Source organism: Anser cygnoides, chromosome 9 (genome assembly GCF_040182565.1).
Source record: "Anser cygnoides isolate HZ-2024a breed goose chromosome 9, Taihu_goose_T2T_genome, whole genome shotgun sequence".
Lineage (NCBI taxonomy): Eukaryota > Metazoa > Chordata > Aves > Anseriformes > Anatidae > Anser > Anser cygnoides.
In genome coordinates this window covers 5,519,475-5,541,648 of record NC_089881.1, presented here as the reverse complement: position 1 = coordinate 5,541,648, position 22,174 = coordinate 5,519,475, and the positions used below count along the sequence as shown (strand labels likewise).

Below are 22,174 nucleotides of genomic sequence, written 5' to 3'. Positions count from 1 at the left end.
CAAAAAGGAATACATTTCTTGTATTTGAGAATATATTGCAGAATTCATATATAACAAAAAAAAAAAAAAGCATCCTTTAATCTGTCACGCTTTTGAGAAAATGTAAATATATCTTTGCTATAAATCATGGGCAGTCTTTGATAATTCGGGGGTGATTTTGGTGTTTCCAAACTTAAGAAAATTTGTATTTTTCATTAAGTTTGCAACTCTACATTACAGATTGCCAGATTTTTAAAGTTTGAATTTCCACTGACTTTAACGTAAGGACAGAGATCCCGTTTAACCAGCTGCTATAGTCAGTGAGAATATGAGGTTTGGATAGACATTTTGTGCCTTTCAAAACAGCTATAGAAAAGAGTTCAACAGCATTTGTCATATGGGCAGACAAGATCTTTGCAGCAATATTGAGTAGAAGACTATGTGATTATTGGAGAGGAAAGTTTATTCATAGATTATGTTTTAATGGGATACACTGAGTTATCCAGGGAAAACAGAAGGAAAATGGCATCCATTAAAAAATAATTATTTTCCCTCATTCATTTAATTTTATGCATGCTCAAATAAAGGAATTGTAACATATACCAATATAAATATATGCCAAAATGCATATACTGGATATTTTGATGGGAGTAGAAGTTACTTTTTGTAAAAGAAGGAAGATTTAAAAACAAAACATAAATTAAAAATCAGGATTGTGCCATAGTTAATACATATTTTTTCATCAAAGCTTGTCTCTCAAAAGTTCCCAAGTCCTAAATCTATATCATCAGACAGTTGGTTTAAGCAGCTGTTGTTATTTATTTCCATCTCATAGAACATGCACCACCACCCCGCCCAAAAAATAAGTCGGGGGAGGAGGCAGGGTCGCAAGATCCAACTTTTTTGCACTCATCAGTGAGTAGGTTTTGGACTCAATTGCTACAGCACATTCCTCTAATCTATTCTGTGGCATTTATGTCAAATGCAATATCCACAGCAGTCTCATTCCCTTTTGACTTTCTGAGCATTCAGGATTCATATTCCAGAAACATATGTAGCTCCCAAAAACTTCTTCAGCCTTGACAGTGATAACAAGAAGGAATCAGCAGTACCCCAAGTAATCCTTACAGCTCTGTCAGCAATTCCTGTGGCACATCATAAATCAGGAACCTGCTTAGTCCCTCTGCCCCCAGTTCCTCACTTCCTCTGACAGAGCTCATGCCAGGTCTCTGCTTGTACAACTTGCCTGCAAGAGGACTGGTGATTTTCTCACGTCTTGTTTCCAGGCTCACCAGCTCTGCACTGGTATCTCATGCAAGGAAGATCTTGGGAGACTTTTAAAACCGAGGACTGAGACAGCCAAAATGCCTGCTGCCTAGCTTCAGGTCCAGAAAGCACCTCACCAGCAGCTCTATGTGATAGAGGGAGAAATCACGGCTCTGTCCCACCCCCCACAGCTGCTGGAATAGAAGGTGACAGATGGAAAAGGTGGTGTTACAATGATCCTGCATGTATATCTGCAACAAAGGTACACCCTTTTGGGGAAGGAACAATCACACAGCCTTCAGCCAGTTCCAAACTGTGCAGGCTAGTTTTTATCCTGTGCTTTATGACAAATGTATTGCAAGTGGGGAAAAAGGGCTTGTTGGAGCTTTTTATCAAACAAACCTAGGACACTGCAAATGTCAATGCTCAAGTACTCAGACAAGAGAAGAGAGATGAATACTGAAAACAATAACAACAAAAAAATGAGCTGTTTAGAGCAGGGAAGTAGGTATTAATAAGATACTTAAATTGTAATTGTCACAAAAATTTAAAGTATATCAGATTAACATAAAACAAAAAAAAATCCCCTTTTCTCATTTTTCAGCATTTTTAATGTTCTCTTTTCTAAAGTTTATTCCTTCCTTTTCCAACAGAAAAGATCGCTAGGTTAAAAAAAAATAATAATAAAATAAATGAGTACATAAATAGGCTCCAAAAAATTCAAGGTCGTTACTTTCCTCACAAAATAGTGAGGAAATTTCATGTCCACCAAGTTTCAAACACCGGTGTGCCACTGAAGCACGTCCTATTTGTCCTATATGGTCTTTCCCCGTGGTTCATTCTGCTTGTGCCAAGTTAACCATGTGAACAAATTATTGAGGCTTTTAAGGGGGAAAAAGTCACCACAGAAACTGCACATAACTGATTACAAAGTTCTGGCGTTGTGTGAAACCACCCTGGCTGACCTCCTTGTGCTGGGTTTAAGTCTTTCAAATGCACAGCAAAGGCACGAGGCTTTTGTTGTTGTTGGGAAGATGTACAGTACCGGTAGCGCTTCAAAATATCATAGCTCATTAACAAACCCAGACCGCTGAGTGGTATAGGAGCAGAACCTGGCACAGAGGCTGCCCAAGGCTACTGCAGCTCTGGGATGCATGCAGAAGACACTTACATAAGGAATACAGCTTTAAGTTGAAGATAACATGGTTTATTTCTTCATGGTATTCAGATTAAAATGAATCGATGTATTTAGCACAATACTACATTTTAGGACAAAATCATCAGTGCTTTGCAAGTCTTCATAACTGTTTATTCATTATAAATAGTAAATATTTACTGAACTTTTTACATGAAAGACGTTTTTTTTCTTGTTGTTTTTTTATTTTTTACAACACATGTTGTTGGTAGAGGCTGCAACACAAAGATATCTCATTTTTCCCTCACCCTTAAGACCAATGTGTGAACTAACCTCTGTACTGAACCTAGTCTAATGCACTACTTCATAGTCCTTAACACTAAAAGGAATGTATTTGTGTTCTGCCTCCCTCTTTGTCCCAAGAATAGAGAGAAATAAATAACACCGCCTTCCATCTTCCTGTTCCTCTCAACATCACAAAACACAAATTTATTGACATTCTAAAATGTCACAATGCAAACTTATTGTAAACCTTGGTTCCTATAATTATTTTCTATATTGGATATCACTGTATAATTTAAACAAATGTGTCATATACAGGTCCATCTCTGTTAATGTCCTGTACATCACTAAAAAATGTAAACGTAATAATTTTTTCTTATTGTTTCCTGAAAATGACGTTTAAATCATGATTAGCAAGCTGGATTTTAGTTGTCCAGCACACTGCAACATTTCTGTACTTTTTCATCAGGAATTATGCACTGCAAAAATAAAAGTACCTGCAAAAATATAGTTCTGATTCTATCTATATGACTTTGGATGATCCCAAAGTTTTTGTGAGGTACACAGTATTGCACATTGCTAGGCAGTTGTGAAAAATCAGTCACGTTGTTGGTTTTCTTCCTCTGTGTTTGTTCGAAAAGGTACAATGGACTAGGAAAACTCCACATAAAAAGGTAAAGTGTGTTTTTCATGTTACACAAGATCTTGTCTCTTGGTAAAGTACAACTTGCAAGTTACATTTATTGACAACATGATTACAAAAGCATGGTAAGATAACCTGTAGGTTGCTCTGGAAGTCTTCTGCACTTATCCTAGCTTCCTATGGACTCTGATATTTCCTCTTGATGACAATTTCCAGTGTGTAAAATGAAAGAGGTTCTGCTGCCCATGCTTCAGAAACTGGGCAGCTTTAAAGTTAGACTAAAGTCAGCACTGGATGTCAGATGAGTCAGAGTATGCAGAGATCAACTGCTAAATTTCAAAATGTTCCATTTGTCCCAATCAAAGCACATTAATTTCAAAAACAAAAAACGGAATGTTTTGGCAGGCAGCGATATTAAATACTGCTCTGTTTTGTATACCCATTCATAATGAACCATGTCGCATTTATTTATTCATTATTGCTTTTGGCCTTTGTCTTCTGTATAGCTTTGTCCAGCCTTCAAAAGTCTACTAAAAGCTATGACTGGAGAGAACATAACAAGCCTGCTCCTCTCATTGGGATTGCCCCAGTTTAGACTGCAGTGTGTTGAGAAGATCCCTGGTATCCAAGCACTGGAGTGAGACCGGAAAACAACACCAGCTTTAACTTGAAGTGGACAGTTCATTTATGCAATATCTGGCTTCAGATAATGAAAGGCACCTGCAAAAAAAAAAACAAAAGAAGCTTTTTAAGTCATGCTGTGACAACCTCACAGCATGGGGGCCATGCCAACTACAGATCAACATTGTCATATTTAATACTGATATATCAAAGGAAAGGGACTAATATTTTTATTCCTAGGACAAGTTTGACAAAACTCTATGTATCTAAGATTATATACTGTAATGATTCTTGAGCTGACCTCATTAAGAACATGTGTTTCTAATAATGGAATGCCAGTGGTTATTTCATTTTGGACAACCCTTATGTTTTACCTAATGGCAATCAGGTTTCATGTCTCAACAATTAATAACATCAAGATGTTGTTGACATCACTTAAGAAAATAATTATGCAGCAGAAATCTTGCTTGAACAATCAGCTGTCTCACCAGTGCTCTCTGCTCAGCTTTGGAGAGAAGTAGCAGTCAGCCATTAGGATCTATTCTCATGATTTTCTTTGTTCCAGACAGAAAATACAGACCATTGATAAACAGCTGCCGCACTTCACTGTGCAAATGTCCCAGTACTCACTTTGTCCATATTGTCCGTACTGGTAGCCTGTGACAGGGTCCATGCTGTAACCTGTGGTGCTGTAGGTCGGTGGGCAGTAGGACTGGGATGTAGGCAGGCTGTCTAAACTCTTCATGTGCTCTAGCCGCTGACTGCAGCTGGCTGAGACCGTGGTGGTGGGCTCCAGGCCCCCAGTCAAAGGGGACAGGGCATAATCAGTTTGAGGCTGGTGGGGCACACCACCATGGTTAGTCAAGAGTCCCATTACCTAAAATTAAAAATAGAATAATAGAGTTAAAATACATGGGAAACTGTATTGCATATAGAGCCACAGGAGCCCTCAAGCCTGACATTAGATTTCCTAAAATAGGTAGACTTGGTATTCAATCTATGCTTTAATACGAAGAGAAGAAGATGATATGTAATCCATCAAAAATAAAAACTGATGTTTAGCAACCCATAAAAAGCAATACCAAGGCTCAGAAGGAAAAGTAATTTCAAAACCTATTATGATTTTTGAGTGCCTGATCCTATGCCCCTGCAGATGTTTATTCCTTAAGGACTCAATTATAAGAGAATAAGAAACAGGTAGTGGCTCTTTAGCCATGTTGCTCTTCATGGTCTACCAACACAGAAAAGCTAGGAGAAAGTTTACACTTTTTTTTTTCTTAAGATCAGCAGTCACTAAAATGAAATTAATTTGGAGTGGATCACAGCAACACCATTGACAGAAGTAATAAAGAATCCCAGCACAAAGAAGAACATGAGTATGTGGGGAACAGGCAGAGCAGCCCTAACTCCTGCTGCTGGGTGCACAGTGTGCTGGTCTGAAGAAATGAATGTGAAAAAACACTGGTCATAATGCCACTTCTCAATTTAATAATCTGAGTTAGAGAGGACATCAGAAAGGGTATGGCTTTCCAGACTGGCTTCAAGTCAACTTTGACTCCCTTAATAAGCTGCCCATACACAAACAGTTACAAAATCAACAACAGTGTTGAGATTAGTTGACAAAAGATTTCAGGAAATTATATAATTGTCTCTACAAAAGCCCAGCCCTCTAGGCTGTGATTTCCAGTAGAAGACCACAAAAAAATTCAAAAGCACCTGTGCTTTTGAACAGGAGTGAGGGAAGCTACTCCCTTGTAAATTCTTGATTTACAAAGATGAACTTACACTACAGGATTTGTATTTCCATTCCCAGCACAACTCTACGAAACATTTTGAAAATAAGCACTATTGAGAGAATAGCTTGCTTTTGTTGGAATAAATTGCACTTCAAAGTCCAAGAAACAGTCTGCAGGTTAAAACTGAGGGAACATGTACATCTTCTGCCAAAACAGCATATTTTGATAATTTTCACGTTGTTCTTCCTCCAAAAAAGGCATTACAAATATGTGATATATGCTTTTTGATAAGCATTTTGCTTTACTGCACTTCTTAACATAACCTACAAAAATTATTAAAACTGCAGTTTATTTTGTAAAGAATAAATCCATGGTAATATGAACATGTCTGGTTCCTAAAGTTCTGGTGCCCCTTCTTGAACTGTATTTATTTTACATCACAAAAGAAGAGGGATTATTGTTGTAAGGAACTCATCGTCCCAGGTCTGCAAACTCTGAATTCTGTTTGTTTTTAATAAATAAGTGAAACAAGCCCAAGGGTTCGTAACTTAAGTAGGAAGGAAGACAAATCCAGGTCTTGTAAGACCTGTCTGATAAGGAAAGGAACAAGAGGCATAAGCAGAGTACTTCAAAAAGTGACACCCAGCTGCCTGCATCAAAAACATAAAACATTTCTGCATCAGATATACTCAAGACATCTCACTGAGACAAAAAAAGTTCTCAGAAAAGTTCAATTCTACTTATAGCAGCAGAGTTTTCACTTAAGTTCCACTCATCAGAAAATGTGAGTCTAACTCAAGGTATATTCTGGAAGTTTCACAAATTGTAATATTCATCCAAAAAATAGTTTTAAAGTATATCCACAGATTTCATTTAGATACTGAAATCCTTTCACTTAAGTTAAAAACACAAATGAAGAATTTAGATTCAGATTATAAGGTATTTTATATTTAATTCAAATCACCTTTTCAATGAATAAAGCCTATTAAAAGAATCTGAGATTAATATAAAGCAATTTAAAAAGTCCTTGTAACTGCTATAGATTAAAAAATCATCTTACTAGAATGACAGTCTGAATGGTATTTTGTCCCAAACAACTCTAAACACTGAAACAACTGGCCTCTCAACTTTTTCTCCTCAAAACTGGATCCTGAAAAGTATTAAATTTTTTAAAGATTGCTTTAGTAAGTTTTACTATTTTAGGAACTACAAATGTTTTTCTTGTATTTTTGGAAAATAATATGATCCTGAAAATCTAGCACGTTTAATGAACTGACATTGCATCAGCAGGATATAATATTAAATATATTATAACCCAAATGAACACAAATTATATTAATCTTCATCCTTTAAAATTAGAGGTTACAGACTTAAAAGAATAGAAAAATCCGCACAAATATATAACATAACTTAAACACACTAAAAATTACTGATTTTAAAAATATTTACATTGGCACAAGTATCATGGTTTTGACTACAGTTGAATACACACATGGTTTATCAGGAATCTGAAATGAGTGCACAACCCTTTCCATTCCTGTACAGCACCTATGCGATCCCAATGTTTACAGGATTTTACCACGTTCCGTTCCAAATTCAAGAGCAGGGAGAACAACCTGGGCTTGTGTTGCCTCACAGCCCCGCTGGAGCCCTGATGCCAGCCTTCTCTGCACGCGAACTCTCACATCACACACCGTCTCTACCACGAGTTTTATGACAGATTGCTAAGTTGGGCAAACAGCTGTTTTACCAACTACATACTCCAAGTAGCTAAACTCTTTTTCTGCTTAATATTTCCAATACAATAGAGCCCAAGATAATATCATTGGGACTTTGACAGCAAAAACAATGAGCCTAAAATCTTTGGGACTGGAATTTATTTTAAAATTAGAGATTACCCTTGAAATCTAAATGTGGATCCAGACCTGGTCTCAAAATACACTCAAAGTTTGGTAGCATCTATATTTGGAGAGGGATTTGTTTTCTCTGACAAATTAGAATTAGCACTTGATGAGATCTAATTTTTTAAAAATTATTCAGATAATAATACAAGTCTTTAGGTATCTTTTATTAAGAACATATGCACCTAATAGACACTTTGGAGCAGAACTGACACAGTTCCCTGTCTTTGAGGTGGAGAAAACTGAAGCAACGATCTTCTCAGAAATATCTTCTTCAGAAGCCTTAGGAATCATCCTGCAGTTGATTAGTATCTAAATAATTAGATTTTTGGTTATGTCTGTTTTGAAAGCTATAAGGGAAGTAGCCGCAGGGTGGAAGTCTTTTGCATGGTATGTGCCATGACCTTATCACCCATACACGGAGTTACAGGAAGGGCATGGCTGACTTTCACCTAATCAATTAGACAGCCATTAATGGGCCACGTCTGCGAGATACTCAGCACCCTCAGCTTAGTAGCATACAAGAGACGTGAAGATCTGCGTTTTGCAGCTGAGAGCTTCTACTAGAATGAAACGGTACAGTTCTAAATAAGTAAATAGATTTGAGTCTTCATTAATTATTAAGAAATATTTACTCAGTCCACATGCCAGCCAAATTACTGGAAAATATGTACTTCCCTCTGAATTAATTTGGGAAAACTGAAGTGGTAATTGTCACCCACACTGAGCTGGATCCCAAAGAAGTTAAAAGAAGAAAAACAAAAGGCTGATCTAACACCTAGAACTAAATGCTGCTGTAGCTATTCAATTTATTTTAGAAAATATTTTATAAATAAAAAATAAAAAAAAATCAGGCTGTAAGGTTTAGAAATGTTGGTGTATAGCCTTTGGGTTTATACAATAAAAGACACTATATACAATTAATAAAATAATTATATTCTATTAGAAAATGAAGGTGCATTTAGAAATATCAAAAAGAACACAGTGAACGGCAACTATCAAACTCTGCAGAGATGTTTTCAGAGAGCGCATCCCAAACAATCCAAAATATTCGTTAGAATAAATCTTTAGCTGTGGGGTCAACACAGCATCACTAGATGAGGTTATGATCCAGAAAGAGGAAGAGAAATTGAATGATGAAAGCCTTGAAAACCATGTACGCAACATCTGGTCCATTATCAGCTATTAGAAAATACTTCTATTATCAACAAAATAAAGTCCATTAAACTGAGAAAAGGCTTATTCCATTTAAATGAAACATTATGCCTGTTAATGTGGTTGGTATTTTAGGATGTAGGACCTACCATAGGCACAATAAAATTCTCATATGTTTTAATTCATTTACGCATGCCTGCATTTAATATGCTTTGTGACCATGTCTGCAATTAATATGATTTATGAGAAAAGAACATGTGCAATATTTTTTTGGGTACAGTGATACATTTTTCCCCCTCCTGTGAATGAAAGATTTAATGAAACAGCTCAAGGAAAATTGTTGGCAGTTAACGTATTAAGTTGAACTGACAGAATCATGAGTAAACTTTAGTGGAGTTAATGATATCCTCTTATCTGACCCTGACACATTTGCAGCATGTAATTTACAGAAGCTCTGTCCAGGGAATCTTGACAAATGCTCCTAACGATGTCAGGGCAATGTTCCATTCTAATGTAAAACAGATGTGGGTCAGATACCCTCATTCATCACAAACAGTGAAAATTTCAAACTCCTTCTGAGATGAATGGCATTACCTGCTGTTAACTCTTTTCACTGTAGAAAAGTCTCTCAAAAACAAAATATTGCACTGTAAAACACAAAAGTAATTGTCCTAATGCACTAGAATGACAGATTTTAGAAGATTAAATTAGATTAATTAGCTACATGGACCTATACCTATAAGGTCCTAGAACTACGTTGCTATTTCTTAAATATGAATATTTCTGCTTTTATATATGAAGAGACCCAAGAGATTTATTTTTATTTTTTTTTTCCCAGTGGCAAGCACTGGGAACCAAATAGCTGGTTAATGTAAATTGGAGCAAATACACTGACTTTGAACATCCAACAATCTGACCTTCTGCATAATCAAATCAAATGAGGCCTCTCAGTGATCTCACACCACTAAGACGTCAGTGGTAGCTACGCTGAAATTAGAGAAGGTGCAGCGGTGTACAGTTAGGACAACTGAGAGGATAACTTGATCCTTCAAGAATTGTATTTTTATCTACAGGAGATTACTGATGTCCACAACATTACCACAGTCTGCCACTAAATCAGTGCCTTTTTTCAGTCACTGAATCATGGAATCACAGGACTAGGTAACGCTATCAAAATAATTAAAAGAGAAAGGAATTCTCTAGAATTAGAAATGGAAAAGCTTCAAAAACCTCAAGAAGACTGAAAAGGCAAAACAGAAGGCCCAAAGATGACCATATACTCCTTTTTTAATATATTATTTATATATAATACATAAAATGTATTTAAATATTTATGTTTTAAATATATATATATTAAGCATCTCAAAACTGTTAGGCAGTCTCGGGTATTGTAGGTATTGGCTTGTGAGTTTAAATGCTTAAATATGGCAGTATTACTTACAACAGTTCATAGCAAGCCTAAATTTGGGGTTATGTTGCCCTTTCCCCATGAACTCTTCTCCCACCTTCTTCTCGACCCAAAACACAAAAGGAGGATTCCAGCCATCACGAAAAAGCTAGAGACAGCTGGACTCTCACACACCGCCCCTTCACAACTGGGGTACATGGTATTGTTCTCTCTGAAAGTCAAACAAACAATAAACAACCTTTTTTTTTTTTTTTTAAACACTACTCAATTTTGTTGCTGGCAGAAGGCCTGGTGATGTGATCTGTGAGGCTTTTACGGGAGGATTCTCACCGAACTCAACGTTTGGCCTTTATCAGCTACACCTGCATGGTTGGATCTACCAACAGTAAGTTGCCACAAAATCCTAGCCAATTAGTTAAAAGAAATGTCATCTATAAATGTGGAAAAGATGGTGGACAAGTACCACTGAAGTAATCCAGCCTGTAAGGAAGGGCTTATTCATAAGGCTTTCAATAATGCCTAATGCCAGGCTAATCATTGCCGGGGACAAACGTGCACCTATTTTGCCAACTGGACCAGGGTAAGCCTCTTTGCATTCTGACTCAGCATTCAGTCTTCCTTTTATAAAACCAAATCAATTTATAAAATTATGACTGCTACTGATATCCTGGCAAAAATCAATGAAAAAATTAAAGCAATTCTCTCGTGAGTCGTAGGAAATTTTGAAGCAAACTGAGTCCTGTGCATTTACAGACAGAGGCATCACTTTCTAGAATAACTTTGCTATGGATGAAATTTTGCTCTTTCTGATTCTGCCACAATATATGCTTTTCACTGAATCACACTGTGGTATTCTTAGTCTCTTCCTTTGGAAATCTAAAACACAGAGCATAAGTAGTTACTTAAGTAAGCCATCTGTGATTATTCATGACAAAACCCTCATTCACGTACCGGCCATTAATTGAATAAATATGCAAGTATTTAGATTCCTGTTGATATTTCCATTTTGTAAATTCATTAAAAAATTAAAAGTTCAGTGCATGCCAGTCACATACTATATGAAGAGCTGACTCGTAATTTCACTTAAGTGGTTTAAATTTAACATCTATGTGTAGCGAAAGCAAAAAAGCAGTTTTAAGGGCTGCAGTGTAGTTGAATATTTGTCCTATGTATATTCTAAATGATACAAATTATTGTGAAAACAGATAAGTCCGTTTTGTGGGAATTCTAAAACTTTCAATATCACATTGTACAGACTGATTTTTCTGTTTCTTGTGATGTCTGTTAATTAATTTATTTTTTAAAGTCATACATGAAATTACCACAAATACTTGTTCACAAATTTAAAAATATGACATTCCAGCAACTGTACTTCATGGTAAAAAAAAATTGTTTGTGTTTTAAACTCTCACATAAATAAAAATAAATTAGAAAAATTGGGAGCTGTTGGGTTGGAGAAAGCTCAGGTTTTGTTTTTGAAATAAATTTTCATCTGAACAATTTTTGTCATGAAACAGCATCCAGACCTAGCAACAGGCATTCAAAACCATAGACTATTTCAAAATATATAAATTTAACAGCAGTCAAGGCTTCTGGATAAGTGGTATCTTCTCATAATGCCAAAATGAAACGACTTAAGAAGGAGAAATTCAAACACAATTAAAAATTTGCTATACTATTGTTTGAGGGCTGTAACATGATAAAAAGGGATTTAAAAAAAAAGTCACAACACTTATGTTTTATATATATTTTGTTATTTTACTCTTACATTTTTGTATTCAAGTGAACTATAGTTTAAATATTTTAAATATTTGTTCTTATGAAATTACAGTACAATTGGCTAGAATTTCCAGCAAAGCCCAGAGCTTTTTTTAATATTTCCATATAAGATTTCTGAGCTGTAAGAGCAGACCTGTTTTTGGAGGCTGAATCCTGCCCCAGAAAAATTTCTGACACGGTGAGGGTGAAGGTGGAAAGGGGACAAGGGAGATAAGTTAAGGTGGACATTGAAAATGTAAGATCACCAGTTTATTGTTGTAGTTATACTAATATAGAGAGATTACATATATAATAGATACATTAGTGTATATATTATACTTACATATTATATAATCAATATATAAAGACTTAATATATACCATATTGATACCTGTTATATACTATATAATTATGATATTATGTATTAATAATCATGATAATTTACAAAACCATGTTATTATGTTTGCAAGGTAACAATTATGAAACTATTGTATCCCATGTATTTGTATCACACTCCAGAAACAGAAATAATCAATTAACTTTTGTACCTCATTCTCCCCTCTTTTTTTTATTTTTTTTTATTTAAAAGAAAAGAAAAAAAAGGAAAGAAAGAAAATGAGCTCATTAAGATCATATCATGTGAATTAACTTTCTTCCTTACAAAGAAATCCCTGACCTCTGTCTCATGTTCTTGGCCATTAAGTAAAGAACTCTCAAAGTCAAGACCTCAGTTACAAACGTCATGAGCTTCTGACTGGTGTGGGACTTAGATTCAAATGAAATGTTTTCTATGGACAACCAGTTGGATACTAATTAGAAGGTACTGGAAAGAACATAATAAGAAATTAATAGTTGCATTTTTTCTTCCTGTCTCTGTTAATGGGGAAATGCAAGGTTTTAGCCACTGGTTCCAGTGTTCCCTTAAAAACAGAGTTTCCAAGACAATATGAACATATTTAACTGATTTGACAGCTGCCATCAGATCCATACTTCAGCTTAATGAAAACCAAGTGCTCTCAAAGACTTAAGAGAAGCCAATTACTTAAGATCTATCTCACCAAGAAGAGTTACAGGTTAATTCTTAAACTCAGGCAGTGAAATGTTTTGACAGTAGAAGAAAGAAACCTTGAAACAGCTGGTATTTTTACTACTGTTCACAAAAAAAGTTTGGAATTTTCTTATCAAGATTGTTCCTGAGCTCCAGGTAATTACATGAGAACTGCAAAGTATTTTCAAGACTGTTATGATACTCTGTGCAAGCATTCAACATGCAGTCCACTTCCCATTTTGAAAATACAACCTCTAAAGCTACTAGTTTGACTCAGTCAGGGAGGAAGACACTAAGGGAGAGGAAAAAGGACTCAGAAGTTTTCTAGAGGGCAAGGAGGAAAAAAAAAAACAGCCTGATGTCCCTCAGGATACAGGTTGCATTCATTCTTTTTTTCATGAAAAAAAAATAACAATGAAGCAGTATTTAAGCCCGGGCATCCTATAGGTTAAATGCAGGAAGCAAGTGGCTATCCTATAGGTTAAATACAGGAGGCAAGTGTCCTCACTGGCAGCAAGGTGAGTACAGTATTGCTGCTCAATCTGAACCCAAGAGCAGTCTGAAATAGCACCCTTCAAAACCTGCAAACTGTCTGAACTGCACGGTGTAGGGCAAACTGTGCTACTTTGACGTTAATAAAAAGCACATGACAAGGTCAAGGGTTGTCCGTGTACACTGGAAAAGACTTTTTCCTTATCTTAAATGAAGCAGTTCAAAATACTGAAATCCTGTCTTAAAAACAATCTGCTCTCTAGGAAGACCATACACCTACAGCACTCGCAAGACTAATGTTCTGGTAGCCCGTCTTCTGCTTTACAGCCAAAGAACTGGGGGTGATTGCTAATGCCACGATCACAAAGTGACATAGCAGTTCAGAGGCACGCTTAAGTCCTGCACACACACATTAACAGAGAGATATGCTATTCCCTAACAATTTTGAGTTAACAAATTTTTGTTAAAAAAAATGCACTGTGCAACTGAAGCCTAATTTGAAAAGGAAATACAATATTCCCATAAATGTATGCATGAAAGCCAAGAAGCTGCATAATAGGCATAGAAAACACAAAAAATATGCAATTTACATATATTACACACTAATAATCTCCGTTCTGACGTTATACTTAAAGAGCTCTGGCTGAGATGGAGTGCTTGTGGTTTGGTTGCTTTTTCATCAAATACAAACAAGGACGCTCCTGGATATCAGCTCCCCGAGACATCCATCACTGTCTCATTCCTGCAAAAGGCAACCCTCTGCAGGTCTGAGAGACAGGGGTTCTCACCACAGCCAGGTAGTAATGAGCAAACCAGATGAACAAGGAGGATCATCCGTCATCTGGAGGGGATCTGCAGGTCTTGTCTTGATGTTAAAAAGGGTTGAATGTTAACAAGATGCGACTCTTCCTATTCTATCATTCATATAAACAAGAACATTGTATTTCCCAACAACCTATCAGCCAGCAAAAGAGGTACCTTAAGGAGAATTCTGCTTATTAAAACTGACCAAGACAGTCCTCTGCCTTCCAAGTTCATGGCTAACATGATAAAAATAAAGTTAAAGGACCCTAGTCATTTCCCCTTTTCCTCTGTGCTTCACCCAGTGCTTGCCTTAAACAGCACATTTGTCCACCAGCCCCAAGAACAAAGATAGAAAGAGAACATCCTGAACAGTAAATATAGCATCCCCCAGCGCATGTCAGCCCTCATTTAGAATAAACTGAAGTCAAAGAGGAAGAGGAGTTTTGTGTCTGGCAAGACTATGATCCTGTGAATATTAGATTTTGGTCTGCATATTTGGAGGATTTTTTTAATCGCAAAAGACTATTTGGGCTTCAGACAAAGCCCCAGGTCACCGTAAATTCAGCTTTAAAAACAGTATATCCCGTGCTCGCCTGAGAGAGACATCGATGGGTGGAAACATTATGCTAATTGCTCACACACCCAGATTTATTGTGGTCAAAAATCCACCAGCTAGTAAAAAGACTCTTTTTCCCTCTCATCTAAATTCCACACACACACACAGGGCACTGCAACATGGCCACTCAGCAAGAGAATTCCTGTTTTTCTCTTAATAAGATCCCCAGCACAGGACTGGGTTAGACTTTCTGGGTACACTGGCCTCCCATCTTGGTCAGCACCTGGACACCTGCTGCACGCAGGGTCCCGAAGAAGCCTGACCTTCTGGGACCAAACCCCCAAGTGAAGCAGCATTTCATACCCAGAAGCGCAGCACATACGTGACGCCAATGTTTTAGGCTCGTCGTTCAGGCATAAAGCACAATTGTTTCTCTAGCATCCCACAGTTTGTTTCACATTATGTACATAGTTCACCCAAGGAAGAGGACAGAAATAGTTGCAGAAGCACAAAGCCTAGGAATGTCATTTAACACCGAGGCATCTCAGTCTTTGTTTAGGCCCCAAAACTGTTTCAGAGGAGCTGTTGGTAAGACTGCATGAGTATTTCAGGGTGTTTTTTTTTTAGTTTGTTTGCTCTGTTGGGTGATGGAAAGATCTTTATCAGCCAGTCAGGTTCATCATTCAGTTGACAAAAAGCTGCTCAACATCTGAACGGATATAACTAATCTCTTGTGTACTTTCAGTGATGAACATGACATTAGTTTTTGAGTGATCAGCTTCCTCCTACACTTGTTGGTAAAGGTGCAGGATAAGGCCAGCAGCTTTAAACACTGGGGAAGAAAAACATTTCAAATGCCTAAGAACATTTTTTAAAAATAATAATTAAAAAAAAATAACAAAAACACAACAACAACAAAGAAGTTTCATAGCTTAAAGACAGGGCTGGGTGTAAAGAAGCCCAGCAACTGATTAAAGAAGTCTAATCTGCTCTGGGATCTCCTTTTGATTATATCAAACCTCAAATCAGCAAGACTCGGGGCGGTGGGGGGGGGGGGGGGGGGGGGGTGGAGGAAACCTGGCCTCACTTTTTTGTCCCACTTTCCCAGACATCACAAGATTTCTTTACTGTTGCGCTCAACTTCTATGTCACAGACAATAAAAGCTTTGTGAAAGAAAAAAAGATCACATTTTCCATAGCCAGAACCAACATACATTTAAACTGACACTAACAACTACTTTTGATGGATTAACACTGAATCCCAGAAATACATTTAAGTCAAAATTGTGGAAGCCTTGCACACTATGAAACCGTCCATTAAAAAAAAAATTGAAGCAACTAGTATAATGCCTTGGCTTTTGTTGGAGATTGCATTTGGAAGTACATCCATTTGTTTTTCTGTTGGTATTTTTTTCCTGAGGTTTCAAGCCATAAAGTTTTGTACCCCACTCTATGCTATAGGAATCTGTGAAACTTAATTACATTTACTGTTACAAAAAAGGGTTTATGAACTTTTGCCTTTGGGCAAAAATGTTTATTTCATTGCCTTTGTTATTCATTCTTTTCAACTCCAGTGCCTTTGAACTTTTCAGCTGCACAGAGTTATCACCGTTGCACAGGAACCAGGAACTGTACTCCCGAGATGCAAACCACAAGTTGAAGAAAACGAAAGAGGCAAAGATATACGAGTCGTTATTTTGGCCACCCTTTGTGCCATTAAAATCTCATTTTCTGCCTATTAGAATGCCCTCTCCCTGCTTAGGCAGTGGTGATAGTCAGTGATTAGTGTGTAATTGAGTATAATTGTCTTTTCACTTTTCATTTGTGTCATTCTGAGCTTCTCTCTGTTTTTCTAACCACTGAGAGGAAAAAAGGGTAGAAAGAAGATAAAGCCGTTAAAACTCTCACTTTCAGCCCTGAAGAGATTCCTGATTGTAATTATAGATTACATCCTCTTTGTAACTTCTCAGAATTTACTGGACATCTCTTTCTGAGCACCTGGGCAAAGCTTTTGCTAATAAAATAAACTGCCATCTATTCAAGTTTAACTAATAACATCAGCTTCAGACAGATGCCACATGCAGGAAAATTTAACCAACCTTTTGACACTCAATTATCAAGGCAATTTATTAACATGATTTCCTAAAAAGAGCTCATGCAAATTAGAAAAACAATTATGGTATTCATGCATTTATATATTGCCAAAGAGCAGTAATACTCCTAATTTATGTATTTATAACTCGATTACAGCTCATCTCAATGTGTACTGTTCAGCCCGTGGAACTCCCCTAGTACAACCTGCCTGTGATTTCCCGCACCGTTCGGTAAAACCTCTGTGAGGTTATTTTAAAGAAATTTTATTCACACAAAAACTACAAGATCTACTTTCTGTACCTAGCCATGGATCTTCAGGAAGATAGCAGTACATTACCAATGCTTGACAACTGAATGTAAACACAAAGCCTGCATGATTACATTATAAATCACTTGAAATTAAATATAAGCTATGACTCTTGATTCAGTCAGTAGGAAGAAAAAAAATAAAAAGAAGGAAACTAGCAAACTGAAATCATGTGGCTTGTATAAAGAATACATTATGGTTTAAATTTGGCAATTCATTATACTGTGGCCTGAGGGAATAGACTCTTTGGTTCTGGTATACAGCAAATCCTCTGTCTGAAAACACAGGACTGACCTGAGGTGAAAGGCCATTGCCAATGGCAGGGTTCATGGGATTTGAGGGCCCGGACGGAGGCACAAAGCTGTCTGTATAGCTGGAAAATCCATGCCTGGTGCTGGGTAGGCAATAGGCAGTGCTGCTCTCTGGATTCGAAGGGAGGCTGCTTTGGTGTACAGTGCTTGGAGGAAGAGGCTGAGGTCTATGGACTGTACTGCTTGGATCAGACACGGCTGGAAGCAAAAGAAACATGTTGATCATTTTCCTCCTTTTTTTTCCTGGCGTAATAAGTTCATTATGTGAAGCTCGACTTGATATAATTTCACCAGAACCTTCACGTAAGTACTGGTTAAATAGAATGTTAAGCCTTCAACGTTGTTGGATATTTAGCTGGCCAGTTAAATGACACAAAAATTCCATGAAATCACCATTATTAAATAGACTGTAAAAACCATAACAACAGACACAGGCATTTTTCAGACAATTCTTAGCAGGCACGTTGTTTACAATTGACATCACAAAATTATATATAATATATAAAAATAAATATATTTTATATGGTTTATATAGTTATATATAAGCAAGTAAAATATATATATACACAAAGGCAAAGCTTTGTTTGTTTGGAAGACAGGCTTTTTCCCTTCCTCATCGCAGCACAGAAATTCTGCCATGATTTATACTGAAACTAGCAATGGATGGGAGAAGTCCAGGGCTTTACAAAATTCCCCTAATTAGAACATAACCTGGCAACAACATCCACCAACAGTTAGCATACAATGCCTCACGGAGGCAGCAAAGAGAGTGCAGTAACAGTAATTTGTCTTATACAATCCCACCTGTAAGGTTTTTCCTTAAGAGCAGAATCTGGTATAACCTAGATTTAAAGCTCTGTTTTCCCCTTCTCTAATCCATTAGAATTCAAAGCATTTCTGGTAAGGTTAAGAAAGATTTTTACCATACTAAGACTTGCTACTATCTGATGCAAAATGATGGTCTGAAGAGCTGTTTATTTCCAACATCAGGTAACTACTCAGAGTACTTACAGAAGTTTCCAGTGCACCATCATCAAAAGCAATGAAGAGGACAGGACATGACACTCTCAGCAAAGGAGGCCAATGCAGCACAAGGGCAGGGAAACGTGCACATCACAGTACCAGCAGCGCTCCTCTGCTGTGCATGAGGCTATTATTTCCCTATAACTAGCACCCTTCATGTGTGACCATCTCTTTCTTGCAGCAAAACAAACACTAATCCTTACGTGTTTAAAATAGGCAGGCTCGCACGGTCATCACTGATTCAGACCCTAAAGTAGCCAACACCCTTTTTTCTATATTTGCCAAGAAAATGTTTCTGCTCTAGATGAAGACAGGAAACCCCAAATAACACTATATTAACCAAGTACCTGTTTGCTACTGTACCTTGCGGTATGGAGGTGGGCTGGTAGGATGGCTCGGAGAGCTGGTATGTCGGCAAAGTTGGCATGGCACTGGGTGGAAATCCTCCTGGGATCAGATGGTTGAAAGCCATCAGTTGGTTGGCTCCTGCCTGTTTCCTCCATCTAGCACGACGATTACTAAACCAGACCTACAAATGTTTTAATTAGTTACATTTGATATTTTGTACATTTAATAACAGTGCATCAGAAATAATAGTATCATATTTAAAACGTGTCTGAGAAGAGAGAGAGAGAGAAGATGTGCGCTGGGCACATCTGCCATCAGCTCAGAGCTCCTGGAGAAGAAAAGAGCCCTTGGCACAGACTTCCATGATTTAGCAGACAGGATGCAGGAATCCCAAACCCCAGTTTCCTCTTTACTACAGCCTCCTGAGAAACAAGCTGACTAATGCTTCCAAGCTTTTGTGCTTGTAACAGCTATTAATCACTATCCTTATTGTGCCAGATTTAATGAGAAGGGGAAAAATGTCTATCCATTTGATCTAAGTGCCAGCCACTATTTGGTCTGGCTTGTATTGCGTTTATATTTAATTCACTGACAAGTCAGCAGCGTTCCTTGATGCACTGTCGGAAGGTGCTTGTATTTATTGTATATTGGGATGCTATATTGCCCTAATTATCAACAGAACTTTAAGCTTTTAATTTGAAAAATACAAGCTCTGTGTACAAAAAAAAAGAAAACAACAACAACAAAAAACACCACAGCCCTCCCAGCAAGTTTTCATGTACTCACATATGTACAAAACATCTCTTAACTTAACATTAACACTAGATCGGAATTTCAGTGCAAGATGAGTATTTCAAAAACACTTTGAAATCTGTTCTCAGGACATAGTATCAAACAGATGGGTTTTGGATTAGTGGAACATTTCAGCTATAATTCTGCTTTCTACCAACAAGTGATTCCTTCACATCATTCTCAGCTCATGTTTTAAGTTTTCCAATTCTTGGATGGCTCTTACTGCTTCCACGAAAGGAAGAGGCAAGACTTCACAGATGCAGACAGAGTGATAGCTGCAGCATGTAGGTTAATAAATATTGGTATTAATAGTGATTACACATCACAAATCTGAAAGAAGGGCAGCCAGCCACAGCAAGAGCACCTGAAGCCAGCATGCATCAGCACTGCCCTGCTGCAGATTTAGAGCATCTTCTAGATTGCTGTGCTAGACTTTTTCCATGAGGTGGATCACTGCAAAAAGAAAGGTTGAGATAAGGGAGGCTACGCACATTTTGTAAAAAAGCAGACAGATTATTGCTCATAATTGTATACCCTGAAGCAGCTGCAACTGCTGGATACCATCAATTAGAAAAGATGCTAACTGTCAGTTAAGATCTCACAAGGTACATCTGCACAGCCCGTGGGCAGTCTACCCTGAAAGCCACTGAGGCACACAAGCTAATTAGCCACATGTAGACTTACCTGTAAAAATAAGGTAGGTCTCAGATCCATCACACTTCCAGCAAGCAGCCCACACTGGTTTATGAATCAGCCATCACAGACCAGATTTCTAGGTGTAACATCACCTAGACCGTCTGTGACCCTTATGTAAGTGTGTAGAACATTCTGGACTACGCTCCTGGCTTCCCCATCACTTGCTGTTTCATAAGCAGGAGGGGGGCGACTCACTGGGCTACCCGGTTTCTGGTGTAGGCCATTTGTCACCGCACAGCTTGATCTGGCTTCATCCTCTTTTCAGAATGAGATGCTCAGTTCACACAGCTGCCTCCTCCTCCGTTACTCGCCCTCAGTCCAGTTTGAGATTTAAGAAGGAGACACAGATGGAGCCTCTGTTCTACCGCAGGGGTCCCGCTCTCGTTTTTTTCCTGTACGTAACAACACCTCTCTGTGCCTCCACACAAACCATTTCTGCAGGCAGCTTGCAGGACGAGGCATTCCAGGGGTGGAGAGGTGAGACCCATCTGATGAGCAACAGTTGAAGATGGGTCTAGATTCAAGAATATTTTTACTTTGCCACCCTATAGACATCTACATTTTTTTTCACCTCTCTCATTACTCTTTGCCTCCCTCACTGACATTTCAGCCTGAATTTCTCATTTATTCCTCAGACTCTTTCCACCTGCTTATACTCCTCAAGGCCTACCAGAGGCTCATACTCCTGCAGAAGTCTCTCTTGAAAATGAGCGGAAAAAAAAAAAAAAAAAAAAAAATGAGGCAAGATACTCTGAAGAGGGAGGAAGGGGCTTGCTAAAGAGCATTTAGGAAGGATAATGGAGGTCACAGAGGAAGCAAGGAACAGTAAATGCATGTTGTAATTAGCCCACCCAGGTCATTAACTGTTGCTTTCTCCATGACACTCTCCCTTCTTCAGGTCAAGAGGGTTATCTGGTGATCTTCAAATGCTTTGGGAACACTAGCTGAACTACACGATGTGGATTTCACTGAGCAAAATGAGGTAACGAGATTTTGTTTCCACTACAGATAAGCGTCTGTCTTCTAGCCCTAGATCACTGTTAAAATGAGCTGCATCCGAATCTGGAATTCAGTAGCAGCAAGTGATTTGCATTAATGCCAAGTGTTATGCTTTCATTTACAAATGATAGTTCTTGCCTATACTTGACTCATTTTACAGATGTGCCTTTTTCCAGAGCTACATATATGCATTAAACCTCGCATGAAGGGACACACTCAGTGGTAGCAAAAACCCTAGAGCAGCCCCACAACCAACACACGTACGTAGAGCTCTGCCACCCACACCCCCGCCAGCCCGAGCTGCGAGGCAGGCACCCAGCTAGCACCACAGCTAGCCCAAAATTGGCTCGCCAAAATACTCTGAACATATTCAAAACCGCAGAATGAGCTTCCACCAAACATTCCCTCTGCAGAACGTGGCTGCAGGAGTTTGGCCCGTGCAAAGAATCTGCCACAAGACCTAAGCCCTTTCACAAACACCAAGGCCTCTCTGCCGCTGTAAACCACACATGCTCTTCAATACCTGGCAATGGAAAGGCACATAAAAAAACCTTAATAGCAAGCACCAGGGGTCTCATCCACTTATGTCCCTGTTTTCATTTAACAGGCTTTGGATCTGCCTTGGTAAAAGTAAAAAGTATTTATCATAAAAAATGACAATAAGTGTGGCCCCAGCTGTGACCATCACACCTTTTCACAAGTGAACTGAAGCTCTGAATCTAATTCTGGATGTTTTAACGCAATGGCTTTTACTACCGAGCGTGGTCCGGCCATCCTGACATGGTGACCTGTGTTTGAAACATGATGGATCCGATCACAG

At 38.0% G+C, this 22,174-nt stretch overlaps 1 protein-coding gene across 10 annotated transcripts in view; it reads right to left on the bottom strand.

The window, feature by feature from the left end:
- Positions 1-2,436: 2,436 nt before the first annotated feature.
- Positions 2,437-22,174, bottom strand: part of PAX3 (paired box 3) — a 78,041-nt gene continuing 58,303 nt past the window's right edge. For 8 of the 10 annotated variants that reach the window (XM_067002363.1, XM_067002364.1, XM_067002365.1 and 5 more), the window contains 4 exons: positions 18,883-19,048; positions 17,480-17,694; positions 4,557-4,803; positions 2,437-4,025 (listed from right to left, as the gene is read on the bottom strand). In XM_067002363.1, coding sequence (XP_066858464.1) covers positions 3,991-4,025; positions 4,557-4,803; positions 17,480-17,694; positions 18,883-19,048 — 663 coding nt within the window. In that variant the 3' untranslated portion in view covers positions 2,437-3,990. Of the gene's footprint in view, positions 4,026-4,556; positions 4,804-17,479; positions 17,695-18,866; positions 19,049-20,343; positions 21,060-22,174 lie in introns of those variants that run through there. The other 2 variants (XM_048063046.2, XM_067002367.1) reach the window with 2 other exon arrangements.